Raw genomic sequence first — 20,400 nt, 5'->3', positions numbered from 1 at the left:
TACTGTAATAAGTGTCTCACAATTAATATTAATTGTTATAATCAAATACTTGTTTAGACATGACAGATTTCTGCAACCCTTATCACACAAGTAGTTTCACTCTTAGGAATCACATTAGTGAAAAAAACGATTCTTTGATTACCAAAACCTGTGTCAGACTATTTCACAGCCTAACTTTTCCCTTTTCCAGGATTAAATATAGCTATACCATAAGAAAAATCATAGAAAAGCATAAGAAAAATCATAGAAAAGAAAACTATAACTGTAACTGTGAAATAGTTATGCTGGTTTTGAGAAGAAGGCAGAGAAGATGTTTAGAAGTTGGAAAACTAATAGACTCTAATTAACTGAAGAATTAATTTGCAGGGTAACAAGTTACCTCAAGGCAATAAAATATGCAGTAGAAACATGAAAAAAACACTTAAAGTGTATATGACTGACAAATAAAAATAAAATCTGGAAAACTCCTTCTTGGTCTAGGAGAATCAAATGAAGAACAGCCTGGCAGAGCTGGAAGAAAGCAGCTCAGCTTCTGGAAAGAAACAGTATGAGAGAGAATTATTAAAACTACCTGAATGATATTGGAGCTCAAGCACCATTTTCAAAGTAATTCTGGTCTACTAGAGTCCTAATTAGTCCTGATAAAACTGTTCAGATATAATAGGGATGTGAGACAGAGACCATTGCTTCCCAGGGCAGTGGTATGTATTGTACCAAACCCTCGTCATGATTTCTAAAGAGTTTACCTTCAGGACAAGTACCCAGTGTTCAGTTACACTTGGTCACGTCACGTTGTTATTGTAATAAATCTAATTTAGCAGCACTAACAATAACTGTGACAGCTCATTAATTTTGGCAGAAATGGGCTTAATGCTACTGATGCAGATGATACAGATAAAAGCAACTGTTGGCTCAGTGACTATGTGGGAAGATGACTATAGCTCTCACCCATCATGATATCACAGAAGCACCTACAGATGCAGCTGAAATCAAGAGATTCAGATGTACTATCCAAAGCATGAGGGTGGGGTGGGACAGGATGGACATGGAGATGAAGGCAGGAAGGCAGGCAGGCCGGAAGGAAAAAGAAATTTAAGTTGCAGGAGGAAGCAGAGGAAATGACCAACCTGGTGTCCCCAGGGAATGTTTACAGAACTGTTCTTTGCTACCACTTCTCCAATTACACAGGTCTAGTGCCGAGTTTAATTCAGATTCAGAAGAAATGCACTTGACATCAATATTTAAAGTGGCAAACAGCTACACAAGTCAAATGCATCAAAGCTTTCCACTCCAATGATCTCAACTAAGCAGTAGCTGGAAGAAAGCTCTGGCTTCTCAATTGCAGTCCTGACTAAATCTATTGGTGGTTAAAAATGAAATAACAATATTGGAAAAAAAAACCCACAACTGAAATATTTACCCTCATCAGTTAAAGCTACTTCTTTACTGCACAATGACCTGGTTTTCTGCTTTTTTCTGGTTTTTTTTTTTCTCTTTTTTAATATAAAATCTTGTTCAACCTAAATACTTGTTCAACTTAGATATGCAAACAGAAGGGAGCATATGCTGCTAATAGCCTTGGGCATAAATACAGAGGTGTGTGCATCATAGCAGGTTGACAAGGACCTGAGCTTAGGTGTGGAGAAACTGCAGTAATTTTGGCTATTAAAGCAGACCCTATAGTTTTGTCAGGAGAATCTCCCCACTTCCACAGTTGTCATGGTAGGGCCAAATGGGCCCAGCACAAACCCAGAACAGGTGCTGGAATGTCTAGACATGGGCCCCATCTCCCCCCTCCCCCCCACAGGAGTTGGGGTAACGCAGGGAAAGGGACTAATGAACAGGCTCCAACATGTCTGGGTAAACAAGTCTCCTTCTGGGGTAAGAACACGTATACTGGCCACCACTTTTCCCTTATGTTTCTGCCTTTTATGGCCACAGCCAGGCAGAGTCCTTTTTCATTAGGTAATTGTTTGCTGGCTTCGGTTGCCCTATTGGCCCAATTGAATCTCAGGCAAGTGATAAATATGGGCTGGTTTGTAGACACCTTGCCTTGCCTGCTTGGACCTGCCTTGCTTTAATTTGCCTTGTTTCAAGTTACCTTGCCTTGAGTTGCCTGGTCCAATACCTGGGAGAGAAGCCACGAGCCTACTCACTGCAAGCTTGAGAAGCCATGAGCCTTAGGATCCAAGCCTCGCCTCCCTTGCAACTAGAGTTTGAGCTGTGCCTCAGTTTACCCAGGAAGAGGCAAGAGCCCTTTGCTGAACATATTGTATCACCTGTTGTCCTGCTGAAGCCAGACCAGCATCGAAGACCACGTGCTGTCCCTGCCAGCAACCAGCTGTGCTTGGGGCACAAGAGTGCCCCCAAAAGCCTCAATGGCTAACACAGCAGCAGCAACCCCCTACTTGGGGTAGAACTCCTCAGGAGTAACTCTTATCGAGTCTGCCCCACCTTGCTTGAGCACGATTTTGCACCGGGGAACGCTCTCTTGCCCTGTCATTCCTTCTGGTTTGCTTAAAATTGTTATTATAGTGCCTAAATATTGTACATTCCCACTGTAAATATATATTCCAGACATACATCAAATCTATTTGATACATTTTGGCAATTTCACATATTAGTAAGGGTTATTAATATTTTTATTAACATTTGTATTTTCCATATTAATTTTCATAAATTAATAAATTCTATAACACCATCTTTATAAACCATCTATTTGTTCCTTGCTTCCCAATTGCTTACTTCCTGGTTGTTCTGGAGGGCCACCTTCTGTTAGCCAGTATTTTAGAAGGTTATGCCTATCTTCAACCTTGCTTTCATTTCTGTATCAATATTCAGTGAACATAGTACACCCTGACTCTTCAAATTGTAGCATTAATTCCACTCCACAGAATAAGAAAGACTAGAGAGTGTTAGGCTGTTCTTCCTACAGGCCATTTTATCACTATCTGCTTAATATGTTCTCCATATTGATCAAAATTTTAAGTATGAAAACTACCCTATCACAATCAATTCCTTTCAGTCTGTGCATATGCCACCAACTGGTATATTTTCTTCATATATTTCACACCATATTGCAAATTACTTACAGAGAAATGCTAATAAATCTTTTGGATACTATTTCAATCTCTTCAGTTTTTCAGACTGGCAGAAAATTAGAATCCCCAACAGACCATATAAGTGACAGACCAAGGATAACAAGGAGAAATGAGCAGACAAAAAGACAGCATCACAAAGTTGTCCTGTACTTTCGGCGTATGGAAATAGCCTTATTTTGCCTCAACCAATTAACTGTTAAAAAGGGAAAAAGATTGAACTGATTAGTGATATTTTTCCTATGATGTCTGGCAGCACTCAAATGCTTAAAGCATTGGCTTATATTTAAAAAGATTTTATTCTTTAACTCATCTCCTTTTTTATATATATATATTTTAATTTTATTTTTTTTTTATTTCTAATGCATTGAATCCCTGGGGAAGGCGATGAAAGGAGAGAAATAAAAATGAGACACTAGCAAAAATAAAGAGGGAAAGGAGCCAAGTTCATTAGCAGGTAAAAGAAAAACAATCTAAACACCAAATACACCATCATTTAACGGGAAACAGAGAGTAAGAAGACACAGATATTTTCCCAAACTAAATATGTAACAACAACTACAACAAAAAGGATTGGAATATATTTATTACATGGAACGTAACCTAGTGATCTTCCTGAACAAACACGTGAGCATCCACAAATGGATTTGTGGCCACAGGAGATAAGGAAGTTCTGCTGCTTTTAAATTCAGGTCATAAATTATTATATTTACTTAGATTACCTGCTGTCAACCATCTAGGTCACTGATGCAGGCCCTCCTCACCTCAATTTTTCACTCGTTTTCATGCTGCTTGCTATCCTTCCTCTGGTGGCACCAGAATTTGTTTTTAGGATAAACAAAATTTAAGCATGCTCAGTGGATTGTGGTATGTAGTATAATACACAGCTACCCAAAATAGCTTTCATATCATAGCAAATGGAGCTGTATAAGAAGAGCCCATTGCTATGTTAATTTATGCTTCTGCTCTGGCTCTGCAGGGGAGCCATGATAACCATGTTGAGGTGGAACATGAGCCACAGCTGCAGTGTTTCACTGTGTTGTGTTGCCTGCTGGCGATCGTGCACTGAGTACTTGGGTAGGCCTTCAGTTTGCACTCTTTAGGAGAGCATCATCACCTTTGTTGTCTGAACATATCCCTGTCAGAGTAACGAATACATGGTGTCTGAGCTCAAGGCACAGTACTATGCTTGATAAAACAACACTGGGAATAATTGCTTAAAAACCCCCTATACCGTTCATATAGCTTAAAAAAATTACAGCATCACAAACCAACTCGTCATTGATTTTTTCATCCTCCTCAGCAATGATGGCACCATCGACTGAAGAGGCTGAATGGCTGCAGAAGGGAGCAGGTTAGCATCTGAACATCTAATTTTAGATGGTTGGCTTGAGAAGAATTCAACACCTCTCTGAAAGTTTCCTCACACTACATCCTTGAGTCAAATACTGCAGGGCTGAGGATGTTACTGGGTCCTTCTCGTAACCCAAGTAGCTCTACACTAGTCTGGTATCTCTTGTAGAGCTCTTCTTGGAAAGTGTTTGCCAATGTTTCACTTTTTAAGTATTTGAGAGCTTTCCTCTACTTTTCAGGCCAACTGTATTTCATTATCAGTTTATTCCTACCTGCTCCTGGAGCAACTTTGCTCTTCAGCTGAAATAGAATCATAGAATGGTCTGGGTTGGAAGGGACCTCCAAAGGTCATCTAGTCCAACTGCCTCTGCAGTAAGCAGGGGCATCCTCAAGTAGATCAGGTTGCCCAGAGCCCTGTCGAGCCTCCAGGTATGGGGCCTCAATCACCTCCCTGGGAACCTGTTCCAATGTTCTGTCCTCATGCAAAAGAACTTGTCCCTAACATCCAATCTAAATCTGCTCTTGTCTCATTTCAAACCATTACCTCTTGTCACTGCAGGCCTTTGTAAACAATCTCTCTCCATCCTTCTTGTAGGCCCCCTTCAGGTACTGGAATGTCACTATTAGGTCCCCTCAGAGCCTTCTCTTCTCCAGACTGAACAACCCCAGCTCCTTCAGCCTGTCTTCATATCAGAAGTGTTCCAACCCCCCAGTCATTTTGTGGTCATCCTTTGGACCCACTCCATCAGATCCATGTCCTTCCTGTACTGAGAGCTCCAGTCCTGGATGGAGTACTCCAGGTGAGGTCTCACCAGAGCAGAGTAAAGTGGCACAGTTACCTCTCTTGATCTGCTGGCCACGCTTTTAATGCAGCCCAGAAGGCCAATTACATCCTGGGCTGCAGCCCAGAACTTAATTTGCCTTCTGGGGTGCAAGTGCACACCATCTGTTCACATCCAACTTCTTCTTCATCAGCACCCCCAAGTCCTTTTGTGCCCTGATGCTTTCTATCACCTCATCCCCCAATCTGTAAGGGTAGTAAGGATTGTTCTGGCCCAGGTGCAGGATGTTTTCCCCTGTGATGTATTCATAGATAGTATAGGCACTAATAAGGGTCTTCAAGTTAAAGGATTTGCCCTGCAACACTGTATCGAGTAGTTCTTTGTAATGGGGGAATATGAGACCCACTTAACTTACTTTGTTTAGAAAGATGGCTATCTCATCAAGTAAAATATCAAATTAATCTAGCCCGATTTTTGGTAAATTCATGTTGTATTTTAACTAACTTTTCATAGATTTCCATGTATTAAAAATGAATTGGCATATTTTCTCGTGTGGGTTCCATTTACCCTGCATGTGGAATGGCTGGCAGGGCTCTTACATGTTAAATAACTGTGAGGAAAAATTTCAACTTTTGTACAGGTAATCCAATGCAAAGACATGTAAGAAAAAGATGAATTCCTAACTATCCTTCCATGCAAGTTGATACATTTGTGTATGTTTCCACTGATTTCTCCCCTATGAAGAGCAGTCATTTTAAAACTGCTTTAGATACTTAATTTTAAAAGCAGCTTTAGCATGCACTCAGAACAAAGCAAACATCCCAATCTAGTCATAATTAAGACAGTAAAATGGTATAGAAGAAAAGAGGATGATGTGGTGCATGCATGTATTTATTTTATTTTTCCACCAGGAGAGAGAGATTTTTGAATTACTATATACCAACAGTTAATAAGACTACAAGAAATTCACTGTCAGTCCAAGTATTACTTAAATCTCTTTAGTGGAACAAGAGTCAGCAATGCTGACATGAAGAAGACAGATGAATGGCAAAAGAATCACTGAGGGACTATGAAACAGAGTTCTTTCTAAAATATATCCTTTTAATCTATGTTTTATGGGGGGGGAGGGAGTAATGTCTGAGTTTCTCCAAAAAGATATCTCTAACATCTGAAAAATGCTACTTGAGGAATGGTTTCCTAACAGAATCCGTGTTAGCAATTAGGCAGATGTTTCTTCTGAAGTGCTTGTGCTCTTCTGAGCTTACTCTGCCCTGTTTCTGTGCAGCAGAAATATTCTTGGACCATGGTACCAACCAAAACAGCAAAGGACTGCGAGAAAGAAAAGAGAACGTGGGGCCAAAAGCTACCTCATATACTGCCATGAGCAGCTGATTTGCTATCACTGATGAAACGTAAGAAAGCACTACACACCTACTTTTCCATCAACCCTTAGTTGCTGAAAGCAGTACTTCCTATCTGAGGGATGTGATCACCTGTATAGCTATCCTTTCACACAAACAAATACAACTTTTCCATTACCATGAGTACACCGAAAGACCACCAGTCAGCACTCTGTGTGTGTCCTCGTCGGTTGACCACCTCTGGGGCCATGTACTCTATTGTCCCACAAAATGAATATGCTCTCTTGTCATGGTCGATGGCTTCTTTACTCAGACCAAAATCTAAATAAATGGAAGCAAAATACCTGTCAGGTCTGCAAAATAATTAGTTACACTTTTTTTCCACTTAAACCATTCAAACAAAACACACCAAACAGTCAATGAACATCCTTCTGTCTCCATGCAAAACAGGTCACAGGCATGTGTGTGCTGAAGCCTTAGGAGCCTCTATGTGGAGTGCCTCATTGCTGTATGCTAATGGGTCCTGAAAGCAGGTGTATCATTTCCACTGCTCAGAATGAGATGCTGGCCCAAAGCTGAAAAGATAGTTTAAATAAACAGAAATACACACTACAGCTTTGGTGAACACAACATTGGTAAAGATTCTTGCTCAGATAACCAAAGCATTAGGAATAGTGATCTCAGATGGATACCAGTGAAAAAGATGGCCTGACAGGACCTCCACGGGGGCAAAGGGATGTCTTTCCAAGCATCCTCTGGGCTGTTTTAATTCAGAGAATTTGACCTAGAGTAAGCAGTCATATTGGAAACATCCTTTCATCCCCGATGGTAGGCAGTGAAGTCTGCATTCTATATGTCAATCAAGAGTACAATTTTACCAAGAAAACACCATGATCTCCATGTGCTGCATATAATGGGTGTTTAATGATTTACCAGAGAAGAGAAGCCCAACACTCAAACTCTCCTGGCTTCTGATGTTTTGTAAGCAAACTTCCCCCATGCGAAAGCCAAGATGTGTGGAACACACTGCAAAAGAAAAATTGGCTTGTAGACATCAAGTTTTCTGTTCCTCACATACCTGTTATCTTAATGTGGCCCTCTTCATCAAGAAGAATGCTGTAAAGCAAAGAAAAGCAAACATTCTTTCATTCATTAAGTAGGCCCAGAGTTCACTTAACAAACATGGCTAAAAAAACATGTTTAAGACATGTAGGGAGATATGCAAGACTCAAATATACATGTAAACAAACCCTCAGTGTATTATATGCTTCAGAAAGAAAAATGATCCTCAAAATCTATCTATCTCATGTGTGAAGCATGTATGTCCGGTGGCAGTTGCATGGAGAGCCTCTTCTATTGCATGTGAAGAGTGAGTATACAAGCTCAGAAAGAACAGAGTGTTCAAAGCCACTAACTGCAGAGTACCTGCCTCCAGCAAGAGAGGAGCGACAGGTTTTCTGGTCTCCTCATAGTAATAAAGGCAAGCACACAAATAATCAAGGCTTGGACTCACTGGACCTAAAATTAACTCCAAAGGTAGATACATTCACGCTGAAGTAATAAAAGTGATTGCAGAGCACAATGACTAGTCACAGCCTAACTGCATGGATCTCAGCCCCTACTAATTCATTCTGTCCTGAAGCACAGATTTAAATTCAGCCTGGAAGCCAAGTTCAAGTGTTCTCATGTTTGCCACCTGCCAGCATATTTTATTCTCACAAAGGCACTCCAACATTTCTCTCAGAAAAATGGCTGTGACTCACATAAAGCATTGCTAGTTTTTATAGAAACAATTTAAGGAACACTGAAACTGAAAAGAATGAGTTTTGGTAAGTTTTCTGCTTGTAAATACTGACACAGTAATGAGGCTGATGTTTTTTCAGTTCTAGTTAGATTTGGCATATTACTGTCTTTGAAACAGTCTAGAAAGAGTTACTTTAATTCAATTATACAGGAAGGAAATAAGACAACAGTGAAACAAGCACATTGCCCTATTCTTTCATGAAAGGTTTTCTCTGTGCTGAAACATAACTGAATAGAGATGGTCTTCTCTCATTGGTGTTTAGAACAGATTGCTCTTGTGCAATTCAAAGGCCAGTAGCTGAGTCACTACATGTTCAATAATTGAAAATTCTTCTTCTTGACGGAAGCACCTTTAGCATTATTCTTTCCCTCCAGATTTCTCAAAGAGGCTTATTTTTGAAGTACTAGCCTCAGAATGTTTGTATGAGCAGAAAAAGGAACGAATCCTGGTTTTCTCCTCTGTCTTGTGTCACCCTTATGTGATCCCCTCAGCTGCCCACAGCTTCCCTGTGGCCCCTGGCTTCACTCTTTGGACGGCTGAGTGTTTCCACATTTGCCATCTGCCAACACATACAATACTATTGTTAAGAACTGCAAATTACACTTGCTGTAAAATGAAAATACTGTACTAACAGTGAGAAAAAGATGAGTGAGAAAAAGATCAGTGCCTGGTTAAGGGTTGGACTGGATGATCTTTGAGGTCTTTTCCAACTATATATATATACATACATATATATATATGTATGTATTTTCTGTGAATTAGCTTTGCGTGACACTAAGCATCAAAAAAACAATGTAGCTGCTTCTAAGCATCCAGATTATGACAAGACATAGTTTTCCTTTAGTTGTGGAAGCAAACTTCTCTGATCACACTTTCTGTCTTCTCTTTTTATCTGTATTTCATAATGGTACCTTTTTATTCCACACTTAGTAGAAGAAAATCTATTGTGACAATTACAATTACTTTAGCTATGGTTTGCAGGATCAGTTAATCTGAAATAAGATAGCATTTTGCAGAATCACAGAATCACCAAGGTTGGAAGGGACCTCAAAGATCATCAAGTCCAACCCATCACCACAGACCTCATGACTAAACCATGGCACCAAATGCCACATCCAATCCCCTCTTGAAAAAGAACCAGAAGTGTAACTGTGATTCAGACTTGAGAAAAAGCTTTCTTCTAAATCAGTATTTTGAAACTATAAACATCCTAAGAAATAGTCTACTTTTAAATATTAAAATGGGCTATAATCCCATAGAGTGAAAACTTTGCACTACAAGATTCTTTCATTTTACTTCTTCCGCTCGACTGTGTTTACAGGATGCTATAATTATTAACCTGTTCATTTCATAACAAAACCAATATTTTAGCTTCAGAATTGTCCCACGAACAGATAATCAAACTGATAATTTGGTTTATCCTAAGATATGGATTTTAGTTATACCAGTCTGGTTGATTCCCTTTCACTTACAACAGGAGCTATATTCACGTCAATTAATTTTACACTGTGACAGTTGTATCCAGATTCAACTGTATCACTGATATCTATTTAAATATACATCAAAGCCCATAAACCACACATTTAGAAGTTATGAAATACTAGAAAAAGGGATGACAACTTAACTTTGCACAGTGAACTCATTGTATAAAGGGTTTTAATTGTACTATTTTATTATTGTTTTCTTCCACAGAATTGTTGCCTCAGGTTGAAAAGCAGATAATACTTGCTGATTTTAGCAGAGTGGTACAGTGAAGGGGATGGCTGGCTGGTCTCAGGTCAGATGAAAATGCACAGATAGTGCCTTTTCAACAAGTTTCTGCGTGACAATGTCAAATCAGCAACATCCTCCTTTCTTAGGTGAGCTCTGATTTTTCAATTCATTGATCCATTTGAAACACTATAGTTTGGTCTGCAGAAATTTTAAGTGCTCTCACTTGCAGCTGAAGTCAGTGAGAGATGTGCTTTGAAATGCAAAGTGACACACAATGCTGAGAACTCTGAAAAATCAGGTTCTCAGTATCTCGAATAATTTGACTAGTTTTGACATGTACTGAAATTTCTCCTTGTTTTCTATCATTTAAAGCAAAAAAATTACAGCATAAGCCTATAAACATCACAGCACCGTGACTTCTAGTTGAATATACAGGCTCATATTTGGATATCTTCCAATAGCAGCTTCATGTATCATACGATAGTTTGAAAACCAGCTTCATTGAAGACCAGAAAGAAAAGTCATGCATGATTCATACCAATGCTCAGCAAAAATGGAGTTTAAAACTGAAAATCTATAGTTTGAGTTATTCTGTAATGTGCACATTTGTTGATGCTCAATGAACAGAAGAGCAATTCAGAATGAAGCAGAAATGGAAATGCTGCTGGCACAAGATGCAACAGCACCTGGCCATGGCAGCAGCAGTGTGATCACTGCCTACCTGCATTTCATACTATGTGACAAACTGGTACCTTCAACCCTTTAGTGGTCTAATTTGGAGGATGACTTCCTGTTATTTCCCAAACTCTGTTTTTCAATTTTGGTTGCATAAACAGGCAAGATTGGAAATTTCAGTCACCTGTGAAAGGGTCTCTGGCCCAAAGTACTCAGAGCTCTGGTTACGTACATATGTATGGATTCATATATTACTACCACTATTGCTTTTGTAGCCAAAACATAACATTGAATGTACAGTTGAAATCACACAGTACAGTGTTGGAGACAGTCTCCTTCCTTTCAACTTCTCACCTACAAAATCTACCTTCCATTACTCTTTACCTCTTATTTTGTCCATGAATATGAAGGCATTTTAAAGAAAAACCTGCATATTTTTGACGTTCATGTCACAGACGTATAAGACTGCTCTGCTGTTAAATGGAAGTGCAAGCAAAAACCAAGCACATTGCCACTAGTGGTCATATTTTTTAATGACAGTGACAGTGACCACTATATTTAGAAGGCTAATAACCTTGAAATGTTGCAGCCAGATTTATGTGAGCAGGCACACATGATAGAGGCAAAGCAACAGACAAGAGGAACGGAATAAAAACAGTATCACATCACTCTCAGTGACAGCACTAGGTGTGTCATTTAGTCTACTGATGTACTGCATAGCAAAAGGAGAAAGGAAAATCCCATGTAGTGCTACATTAGGAATAGAAAGTAGGTGTGAGTATAAGAAAGAATTAGTTTGGGAAAATATTTTGGTCGGTGTTTTTAAGATCTTGATTATCTTGTCTCTCATGAGCTAATATGCACACCAGTTTTCAGGATGCTCATTTACTTTAAATAACAGCTACAATATAAATGAGTGATGCCACAATGTATTTTGTATGAGCTAGAAGTGGAGTGGCTTTAACCATTTCATACCACACCTAGGAAAATGCCAGATTAAATGTGGCAAATGAAGAACAGTGTTTCCAAAGTCAAAGTCACAGAGATATGAATCACACAGGGAGATCATTCACTGAACTGAAGACCATCTGCACAGAGGTCACATCATACTGGAACAAAGCTGAAGTATTTTTCTTCATGCTAAAATGATAGGATAGGAAGACCCTACGTACAGAGTTTCTCATATAAGAAAGTAGGTAGAGTCTTTGGCATCTTTTGACTTACTAGCATGACAAGGAGCAGAAATGACCTAAAAGCTCACATATTTACATTTCAGTTCACTCCTTCTCATTAACTTACTTTTCTGGCTTTAGATCTCTGTAAATAATTCCAAGACCATGCAGGTGGTCTAATGCCAAGGCCAGCTCAGCTAAGTAGAACTTGACATCCTCTTCTGTAAACATCACCTAGAAATAAGCAGGAGAAGAACACAGTGGTGGGCTGACTTGCATTAAAGAGACATGGAGAACAAATTGTTTGACTCGGGAATCTTGGAAATACTATCATATTGGGTTCAATTTTCCATAATTTGTCTGAACTCACATTAACAATTCCTGCTGGATTCTCCTCATAAAGCAAAACTTGATCTGTGAAATCTTGCCATTTCTTGCTTCTCTCATTAGTCTGTTTGATATGTTTCAGTGCTACCACATCACAATAGTAAGAGTAAGGTTTTAAGTCCCTAGCCTTTGGAAATTAATCTTAAAACTCAATATGTTCAGTTCAAAATTCAATATGTTCAGTTCAAAATTCAATACACTTTCACATCTCTTACTTTGCTAAAATCTTTGTATTTGGTTACCAAATTCCCTAAAAATAACATGGGGTAACTTCTTTGGAGAAGTGAAATGCTTCCAAATCTGAGCAGATACACAGCATGAAGACACTCAGAGATGGATTTAAAAGCCCATACATTGAGGGTTCAAGGAATCTCAGTGCAGATGCCATAAGCAGTCATTTATCTAACATTCAGAACCTGGTAAGATCTAACATGAGGTCAGCTGTTTTCTCTCTATAGCTAGTATGGATACTGCTAACACTGAAAACTCTGGTTTAGGTGGGAAGAAACTTCTGCCCGTGAAAGAACACTAAGCTCAGAAAAACTCAGATGGCAACAAAACTATTTGGTTCAACTTTCTTTATATCCCAGATGTTATTAAGTTCTCTCTAATTAAATTTCTGTATATACAGCAGTAGTAACGTAGAATGAGAAGCTGATACATTGGATACACAAATGTGAATACTATGTATGACAGACGTAAAATGAGTCAGCTCAATATAATTTTCAATGTCCTGTGTAAATGTAAATAACTACAGTAGAAGTTGCTGAGCTGCCTTTTTTGTTTTTTAATTAAATCTCTGCTCATGGAAAGGGGCAGCCACAACACTCCGTTGCTGCAGAGCTGCAGAGGGCTGAAAGCAAAAAGAAAGGACTCAGAGAACAGACGTCACATAATTTAGTTAACAATGTTACTGTAAAGGCTGGAAAGAAAAAGGGTACACAAGCAGAAACTAAAAATTTAATTGGTCTGAATGTAAACCTAGCATTAATTACAAAAATAAATTTAAATTATGTATAAGGTTTACAATAAATAATGCAGAAGAGAGTAAATCAATAGAATCAGAGAAAATCTAATCTATACAAATACACCTAAAGTCAAACGTCTCAGAAAGACAGAGCAGGAGAAACAAGCTTTGCAAGCATGCATACTGTAGTATATGGGATCTGTCTGAAAGTCCACTGAAATCAACACCAGTGGACTGAGTCCATAACTAACAAGTTGACTTGATAGGGTGCTTGGTTGCATGGTTTAGTTGATTAGGTGGGTTGGATAATAGGTCGAACGTGATGATCTTGAAGGTCTCTTCCAACCTGGTCTGGTCTGGTCTGGTCTGGTCTATTCTATTCTATTCTATTCAAGTTTTTTTCCCCTATAACTTCATCCCTTGAGATACCTTAGCACTAAACAGCTGCAAAGTATAGGCAGACAACATGAACTGCAGACACTGAGAAAAAGTATGTAAAAGGACTGTTCGGGAGGGCTATTCTTGATTGTACAAAGCACAGAGGTTAGTTCATTGGGGAAAATGTGAAATTTCAAAGGAGTACAAAATTTGAGCTGTTCCCTTTACTTTCTAGTTCCTTGACTGGGCAGAATGGTAACTGCCCTCTGTGGGCAATAATCACTTTTCCATGAAGAGGCCCTTGCTAAGACAAGCATGCTGCCTCTCTAACAAAGCCTGGTCTCATGGCACAGTAGAAAGATATTATTTTCTTCAATCTTTTTCTTCATACTAAAAATAACTGCTACCACATATTGACTGCTTGTACAACTATCATTACTTAGCAGTGCAAAGAAGCTGTTCCTAATGTCTTCTTCCATTAGCAAACAAGCCCTAAAAATAAAATCTCGGGGTCCCAAGCTGTGGCATATACAGCAGCCTGCAGCATGTCATTGAACCAGCAGTTGGGGGGGAGGGGAGGAAGGCAACAGGGAATTTTTTTAATAAATATACTGGCGTGGTTTTTTCTGTTTGTTTGTGGTTTCTTTTTTTTTTTTTTTCCAGCCCATCAATAACAGCCCAAGAACAGTGGGACAGATCTTCCCCTCAAGATGGCAGCTGAAATGCCCCTATCTTGTCTGAATTTGGTGGTTGCCCACATCTCTGACTCCATACTCCAGAAAAAGATCCATGGCTGGGGACATCATGTTGGGTGACAGAATGCTGGGACAGCAGGGGCAGCAGGGATGCCTTGCCAGACCTTCTGTACTGCCTGCATGGCCTTCTCAGAGGCTAACTGCAAGAGGATGCATTGCTTCAAGCAATGTGGCCACCCAGCTCAAAGAGGCATTTGGAGATGCAAACAGGTGCTAAACAAACCTAGAAAATCTGCTACTTTCTACAGGCATTAGTGGGACCCAAGCTTGGACAATTTCCTGTTTACCTTTTATTCCAGCAGCAGCACCTCTCCAGGGGCAGGGGCTGCAGAGGGCAGGGAAAGGATGAGAAGCAGCAGCTGCCTCCAGGCAAGCAGGATGAGAGCAGGTGAGGGCTGTGACAGCCAACCTCCAATACCCAGGGTAGTGTGTGGCATCCAACCTGCTCCTGTTGCAGGAGATGGGTCTTTCCTTGCTCACTAGCTGATGCTCCCTGCTCTGCATGCTTGCTGCAGGGGTCAGGCCCTGACTACAGACATCTCTTCTTTCGGTTTGTAGTGGTTGTGTTTTCCCAGGGGTTCTGTGTCCTTGCCCAGGACAAAATGTATTTGGGATTGATTTCTCAAACTGTTTCTCATCACATCCAAGATTTTGCTAGCAATGGATCTGGGGCTATTTTGCTATGGGAATGGTTTACTAGTGTTGCAGTGTAATGTGTGAACAGCTTAGTGTGTTGTAATCATCACAACAAATGCTATCTGCTGCACTTTGTATGGCATCATTCAAATACAATCGTTAAGAGCCAACTTAAAGATGCAAGAGGATGCAACTCTATTATGTATACATAGCAAGATAATTCTCAAGGCCATTTTCAATTCCAACCAACTTAATCCAAGTTCTGGGAATCCAGGACAGTATTTAATTTCTAAGGTAAAAATCTATTAGCTTACCTCTTTGGAGAGTCTGGTGAAAAGGTCCCCTCCCCGTAGGAAATCCAGTATTAGATACAACTTTCCCTCTGTTTGAAATGCTGCATTAGAAAAGGATGAGATGTCAGAAGTTTGAATTGAAAAAAGTCTTCAATGAATGAATCTTATTCACTAGCAGTGTATCATTTATGCCCTAAGCTTTTCTGTCATTTCAGCACTTTGAGAACAACAATAAAACATCATTCTGTATAGAACAAAGCAATTGAGCTCAGACTATGGGGAAAATGGTATCATTTGGGAGACAACAATGCATTACTAATATATTCCTATCCATGCTAACTATCTATGAACTAACATTGCCAACCTGGTCTATTCTATTCTATTCTATTCTATTCTATTCTATTCTATTCTATTCTATTCTATTCTATTCTATTCTATTCTATTCTATTCTATTCTATTCTATTCTATTCTATTCTATTGCACAAGGCACCGGGAATCACTGATGGCTAGATGTAGAGAAGCTCCCAAGTTTGTGTGAGAGGAGAGCTTGTGTGAGAGCCCAAAACGCCCGCAGATGACCCTCCTCAAGGAGCTGGTGAGACAAAGGAAGGCAACTCCAGGAAAACATCCCATTCATGTATACATGTACACATTCATGTACACAAATTTGGACTGGTGCCAGTTGTTATAACCAGTTACCCCACCAGCTCTATCACATCAGACTTTAAGACAAATGTATTTTAATGGTGGAATGGCTAAAACATACTGAATCTCTCCTTGAGCACATATGAAGAATTTCACACAAGTAGGTCCTATGATTTTGTTAGAGAGTCATAAGTAGGCAGGGGGTAATCTATATGGTATCATACCTAGTCAAAATTCCCTGACCAATTAAAGAACAAACATGAATTTTATTTTATTGTAATTACCATAATGAAGCTTGACTATGAAAGGGTGATTCACTTCTGCCAAAATATCTCTCTCCATCTTTGATCGTACCCGATCCCGAACTATAAAGAAAGAGCAATAAGAACAGTGACATATTAAGACACAGTGTGGTCAAAGGATACAGTGCTGGAATGAGGTTCAGGTGATTTGGATTCTGCTTCTCTCTCTGTTGTTGGCTTACAACATTACCAAATCACTCTCTAGTGTTTTGGCAAAACACTGCCTATCTTGTCTGTGCCAAGAGGCACTCCTCAGGAAGGCACCATGTCTTCCTCTGTAGAGAACTGCCCTAACTGAAAGTGCTACAGTATTACAAGGAACAGAAAGATGATTATGGTTTGCAGAAAAGAATATTCATGTGAAAATTAAATTCATACAAAATAATAACTTTATCTCATATAAGATTAAACAATGGAGCAGTTTCAGAGCTTGTCAGGCTAACCTTGTGCAAATTAACTTTCTATATTGTGTTGATGTAGGATTTATGAGACATCACTGAACAGCACTCTCTGGAAGTGATTTATATAAAATATTTTAAGCTTCCAATAAACCACCCAAACAATCAGTCATAAAGAGAAAATGCTGATTAAAAGTAACAAAAAGCTATTTTTATGTGTAGAGATAAATTATATTGTGATAGCTGTGAGAAAAATACTTCTTGGGCTTGAGAAAAATAGACAGGAAGAGAAAAAATAGTTAAAGAAGTGAGCTGGGTTCAAAGTAATCAGAACTGATGCTGAAGATTTCATAGCAAACACATTTAGCAAAATGTTCAGGCACTGAGGAGGATTCAAGTCGCCATATTACTGGCTCTTGATCGTGCAGATCTATTTTCAGTATCACAGTATCACTTAGGTTGGAAAGGACCTCGAGGATCATCGAGTCCAACCTGACACCACAGACCCCATGACTAGACCATGGCACCAAGTGCCACGTCCAATCTCCCCTTGAACGCCTCCAGGGTCGATGACTCAACCACCTCCCTGGGCAACCCGTTCCAATGCCGAATGACTCGCTCGGTGAAGAACTTCCTCCTCACCTCGAGTCTGAACCTCCCCTGGCACAGCTTGAGACTGTGTCCCCTTGTTCTGGTGCTGGTTGCCTGGGAGAAGAGGCCAACTCCCTCCTGGCTACAACCACCCTTCAGGTAGTTGTAGAGGGCAATAAGGTCACCCCTGAGCCTCCTCTTCTCCAGGCTAAACAATCCCAGCTCCCTCAGCCTCTCCTCATAGGGCTTGTGTTCAAGGCCTCTCACCAGCCTTGTTGCCCTTCTCTGGACACGCTCAAGTGTCTCAATGTCCTTCTTAAACTGAGGAGCCCAGAACTGGACACAGTACTCAAGGTGCGGCCTAACCAGAGCAGAGTACAGGGGCACTATGACCTCCCTGCTCCTGCTGGCCACACTATTCCTAATGCAGGCCAGGATGCTATTGGCCCTCCTGGCCACCTGAGCACACTGCTGGCTCATATTCAGGTGGCTGTCGATCAGCACACCCAGGTCCCTCTCTGTCTGGGAGCTCTCCAGCCACTCCGACCCCAGCCTATAGCTCTGCATGGGATTGCCATAGCCAAAGTGCAGCACTCGGCACTTGGACTTGTTGAATGCCATCCCATTGGACTCTGCCCATCTGTCCAGTCGGTCGAGGTCCCTCTGCAGAGCCTTTCTACCCTCTAACTGACTAACCTCTGCCCCTAACTTTGTGTCATCTGCAAACTTGCTGATGACTGACTCTACCCCTTCATCCAGATCATCAACGAATATGTTGAAGAGGACAGGGCCCAGCACTGATCCCTGGGGGACACCACTGGTGACTGGCCTCCAGCTGGATGCGGCACCGTTCACGACCACTCTCTGGGCCCGGCCCTCCAGCCAGTTCCTAACCCAGCACAGAGTGTAACGGTCCAATCCACGGGCTGACAGCTTAGTCAGCAGTTTGCTGTGGGGGACGGTGTCAAAGGCCTTGCTGAAGTCTAGGTAGACCACATCCACAGGCCTCCCCACATCCACCAGGCGGGTCACCTGATCATAGAAAGAGATCAGGTTGGAGAGGCAGGATCTGCCCTTCCTGAATCCATGTTGGCTGGACCTGAGCCCTTGGCCATCCTTCAGGTGCGCAGTTATTGCCGCCAGGATAATCTGCTCCATCACTTTCCCTGGCACTGAGGTCAGGCTGACCAGCCTGTAGTTTCCAGGTTCCTCCATCCGACCCTTCTTGTGGATGGGGACCACGTTGGCCAGTTTCCAGTCACCTGGGACCTCACCAGTGAGCCAGGACTGGAGGAAAATGATGGAGAGTGGCCTAGCTAGCACATCTGCCAGCTCTCTCAGCACCCTAGGATGGATCCCATCTGGTCCCATGGACTTGTGGATATCCAAGTGGCTCAGCAGGTCCCAAACTAACTCCTCATGGATTTCCAGGGTATTACTCTGCTCCCCGACCCCAACGCCCAGCTCCGGAGACCACTCGTCCTGAACTCCTGCCTTGTTGTTAAAAATTGTGGCAAAGAAGTTGTTCAGGACCTCAGCTTTATCCTCATCCTCAGTAACTGTGTTCCCCTCCAGGTCCACTAGGGAGTGCAGGTTCTTCCTGCCCTTCTTCTTATTGTTAATATATTTATAAAAATGCTTTTTATTATCTTTGACTGAGGTGGCCAGCTTCAGTTCCAGCTGGGCCTTAGCCTCCCTAATTTTATTCCTACATAATCTAACAGCTTCTTTGAACATACCTCAAGAAGCCTTCCCCTCCTTCCAAAGGTGATACAGCCTCCTCTTCCCCCTTAAATCCTCCAGGAGCTGCTTGCTCATCCAGGCCGGTCGCCTTCCCCGCCGGCTTGCCTTCCGGCACATGGGAACCGCCAATTCCTGTGCCTTCAAGAGCTCCTGTTTGAAGTAGGTCCAACCCTCCTGAACCCCTTGGTTCATGAGGGCTGGTACCCAGGGGACTTTGCAGACAAGTTTTTTAAATAGGCTGAAGTTCGCCCTTCGGAAGTCCAAGGTGGAGGTTCTGTTGGTGCTCCTCCCAATCTCCCTGCATATTGAAAACTTCACTATCTCGTGGTCACTGCACCCTAGGCAGCCTCCCACGATCACATCTCCCACCAGCCCTTCCCTATTGCAGAACAGCAGGTCAAGCAGAGCCTGTCCCCTGGTAGGCTCGCTTAACAGCTGTGTCAGGAAGCAGTCCTCCATTCGCTCCAGGAATCTTCTGGACTGCCTCCTCCCTGCTGAATTAAGTTCCCAGCAGATATCTGGGAGGTTGAAGTCACCAACAAGGACAAGATCTGATGATCTTGAGACAGCCTCCAGTTGCTTGTAGAACAACTCATCAGCCGCCTCATCCTGGTTGGGTGGTCTGTAACAGATTCCAATCAGGATGTCAGACTTGTTAGGTTGTCCTCTGATTTTGACCCACAGGCTCTCAACTACCTCATCTTCCACCACAAGTTGTGTGGCAGAGATTGACTCTCTAATATACAGAGCCACCCCTCCTCCTCTTCTCCCTCGCCTGTCCCTCCTAAAGAGCCTGTAACCCCCCATTGTAGCACTCCAATCGTGGGAGCTGTCCCACCAAGTTTCCGAGATGGCGACTACATCATAGTTGCCCTGATGGATTAGGACCTCCAACTCCTCTTGCTTGTTGCCCAGGCTGCGTGCATTGGTGTACACGCATCGCAGCTGGGTTCCTGACTTCTCAACTAACCCTACCTTGCGCCCTACTCTTACCTCTGCAGAGGGACCGATTGCCTCACCCACCCCCTTCAGACCTAGACCTATTTTTCAGTGAATCACAATTTTACAACTAATTCTGTAATGACAGTACCAAAATTCCCTTCTGTTTTCTTTGCAACAGACAATGCCAATATGCTTTTCAGCTGAAAGCATCTACAAAGAGTGTTATGAGCCTATTTGAGGTGGCAACGTCTGAGATTTCAGTGAGATTCTGTTATGACCTGCACGTACTGCAGAGCTGCTGAGAAGCAGACTATTCTCAACACCCAAGTAATGAACATGCCATAATCAAACCATGTATTCTGTCACTGTACATCAAAAATTGATGCACCCAATTAGGTTCAAAAC

At 41.4% G+C, this 20,400-nt stretch overlaps 1 protein-coding gene across 1 annotated transcript in view; it reads right to left on the bottom strand.

Moving 5' to 3' along the window:
* Nucleotides 1-20,400, bottom strand: part of RPS6KA2 (ribosomal protein S6 kinase A2) — a 179,655-nt gene that overhangs the window by 57,009 nt on the left and 102,246 nt on the right. Inside the window, exons 4-8 of the mRNA XM_068169570.1 lie at nucleotides 16,304-16,384; nucleotides 15,396-15,475; nucleotides 12,086-12,192; nucleotides 7,673-7,710; nucleotides 6,773-6,915 (exon numbers count right to left, since the gene is read on the bottom strand). Of these exons, the coding sequence (XP_068025671.1) occupies nucleotides 6,773-6,915; nucleotides 7,673-7,710; nucleotides 12,086-12,192; nucleotides 15,396-15,475; nucleotides 16,304-16,384 (449 nt within the window). The remainder of the gene's footprint in view (nucleotides 1-6,772; nucleotides 6,916-7,672; nucleotides 7,711-12,085; nucleotides 12,193-15,395; nucleotides 15,476-16,303; nucleotides 16,385-20,400) is intronic.

Source organism: Melanerpes formicivorus, unplaced genomic scaffold (assembly GCF_026170545.1).
Source record: "Melanerpes formicivorus ecotype bairdi unplaced genomic scaffold, bMelFor1.0.p_v2 SCAF_199, whole genome shotgun sequence".
In the NCBI taxonomy this organism is placed as follows: Eukaryota; Metazoa; Chordata; class Aves; order Piciformes; family Picidae; genus Melanerpes; species Melanerpes formicivorus.
Note: the sequence above shows the minus strand (reverse complement) of the source record. Positions and strands in the feature narration are given on the sequence as shown.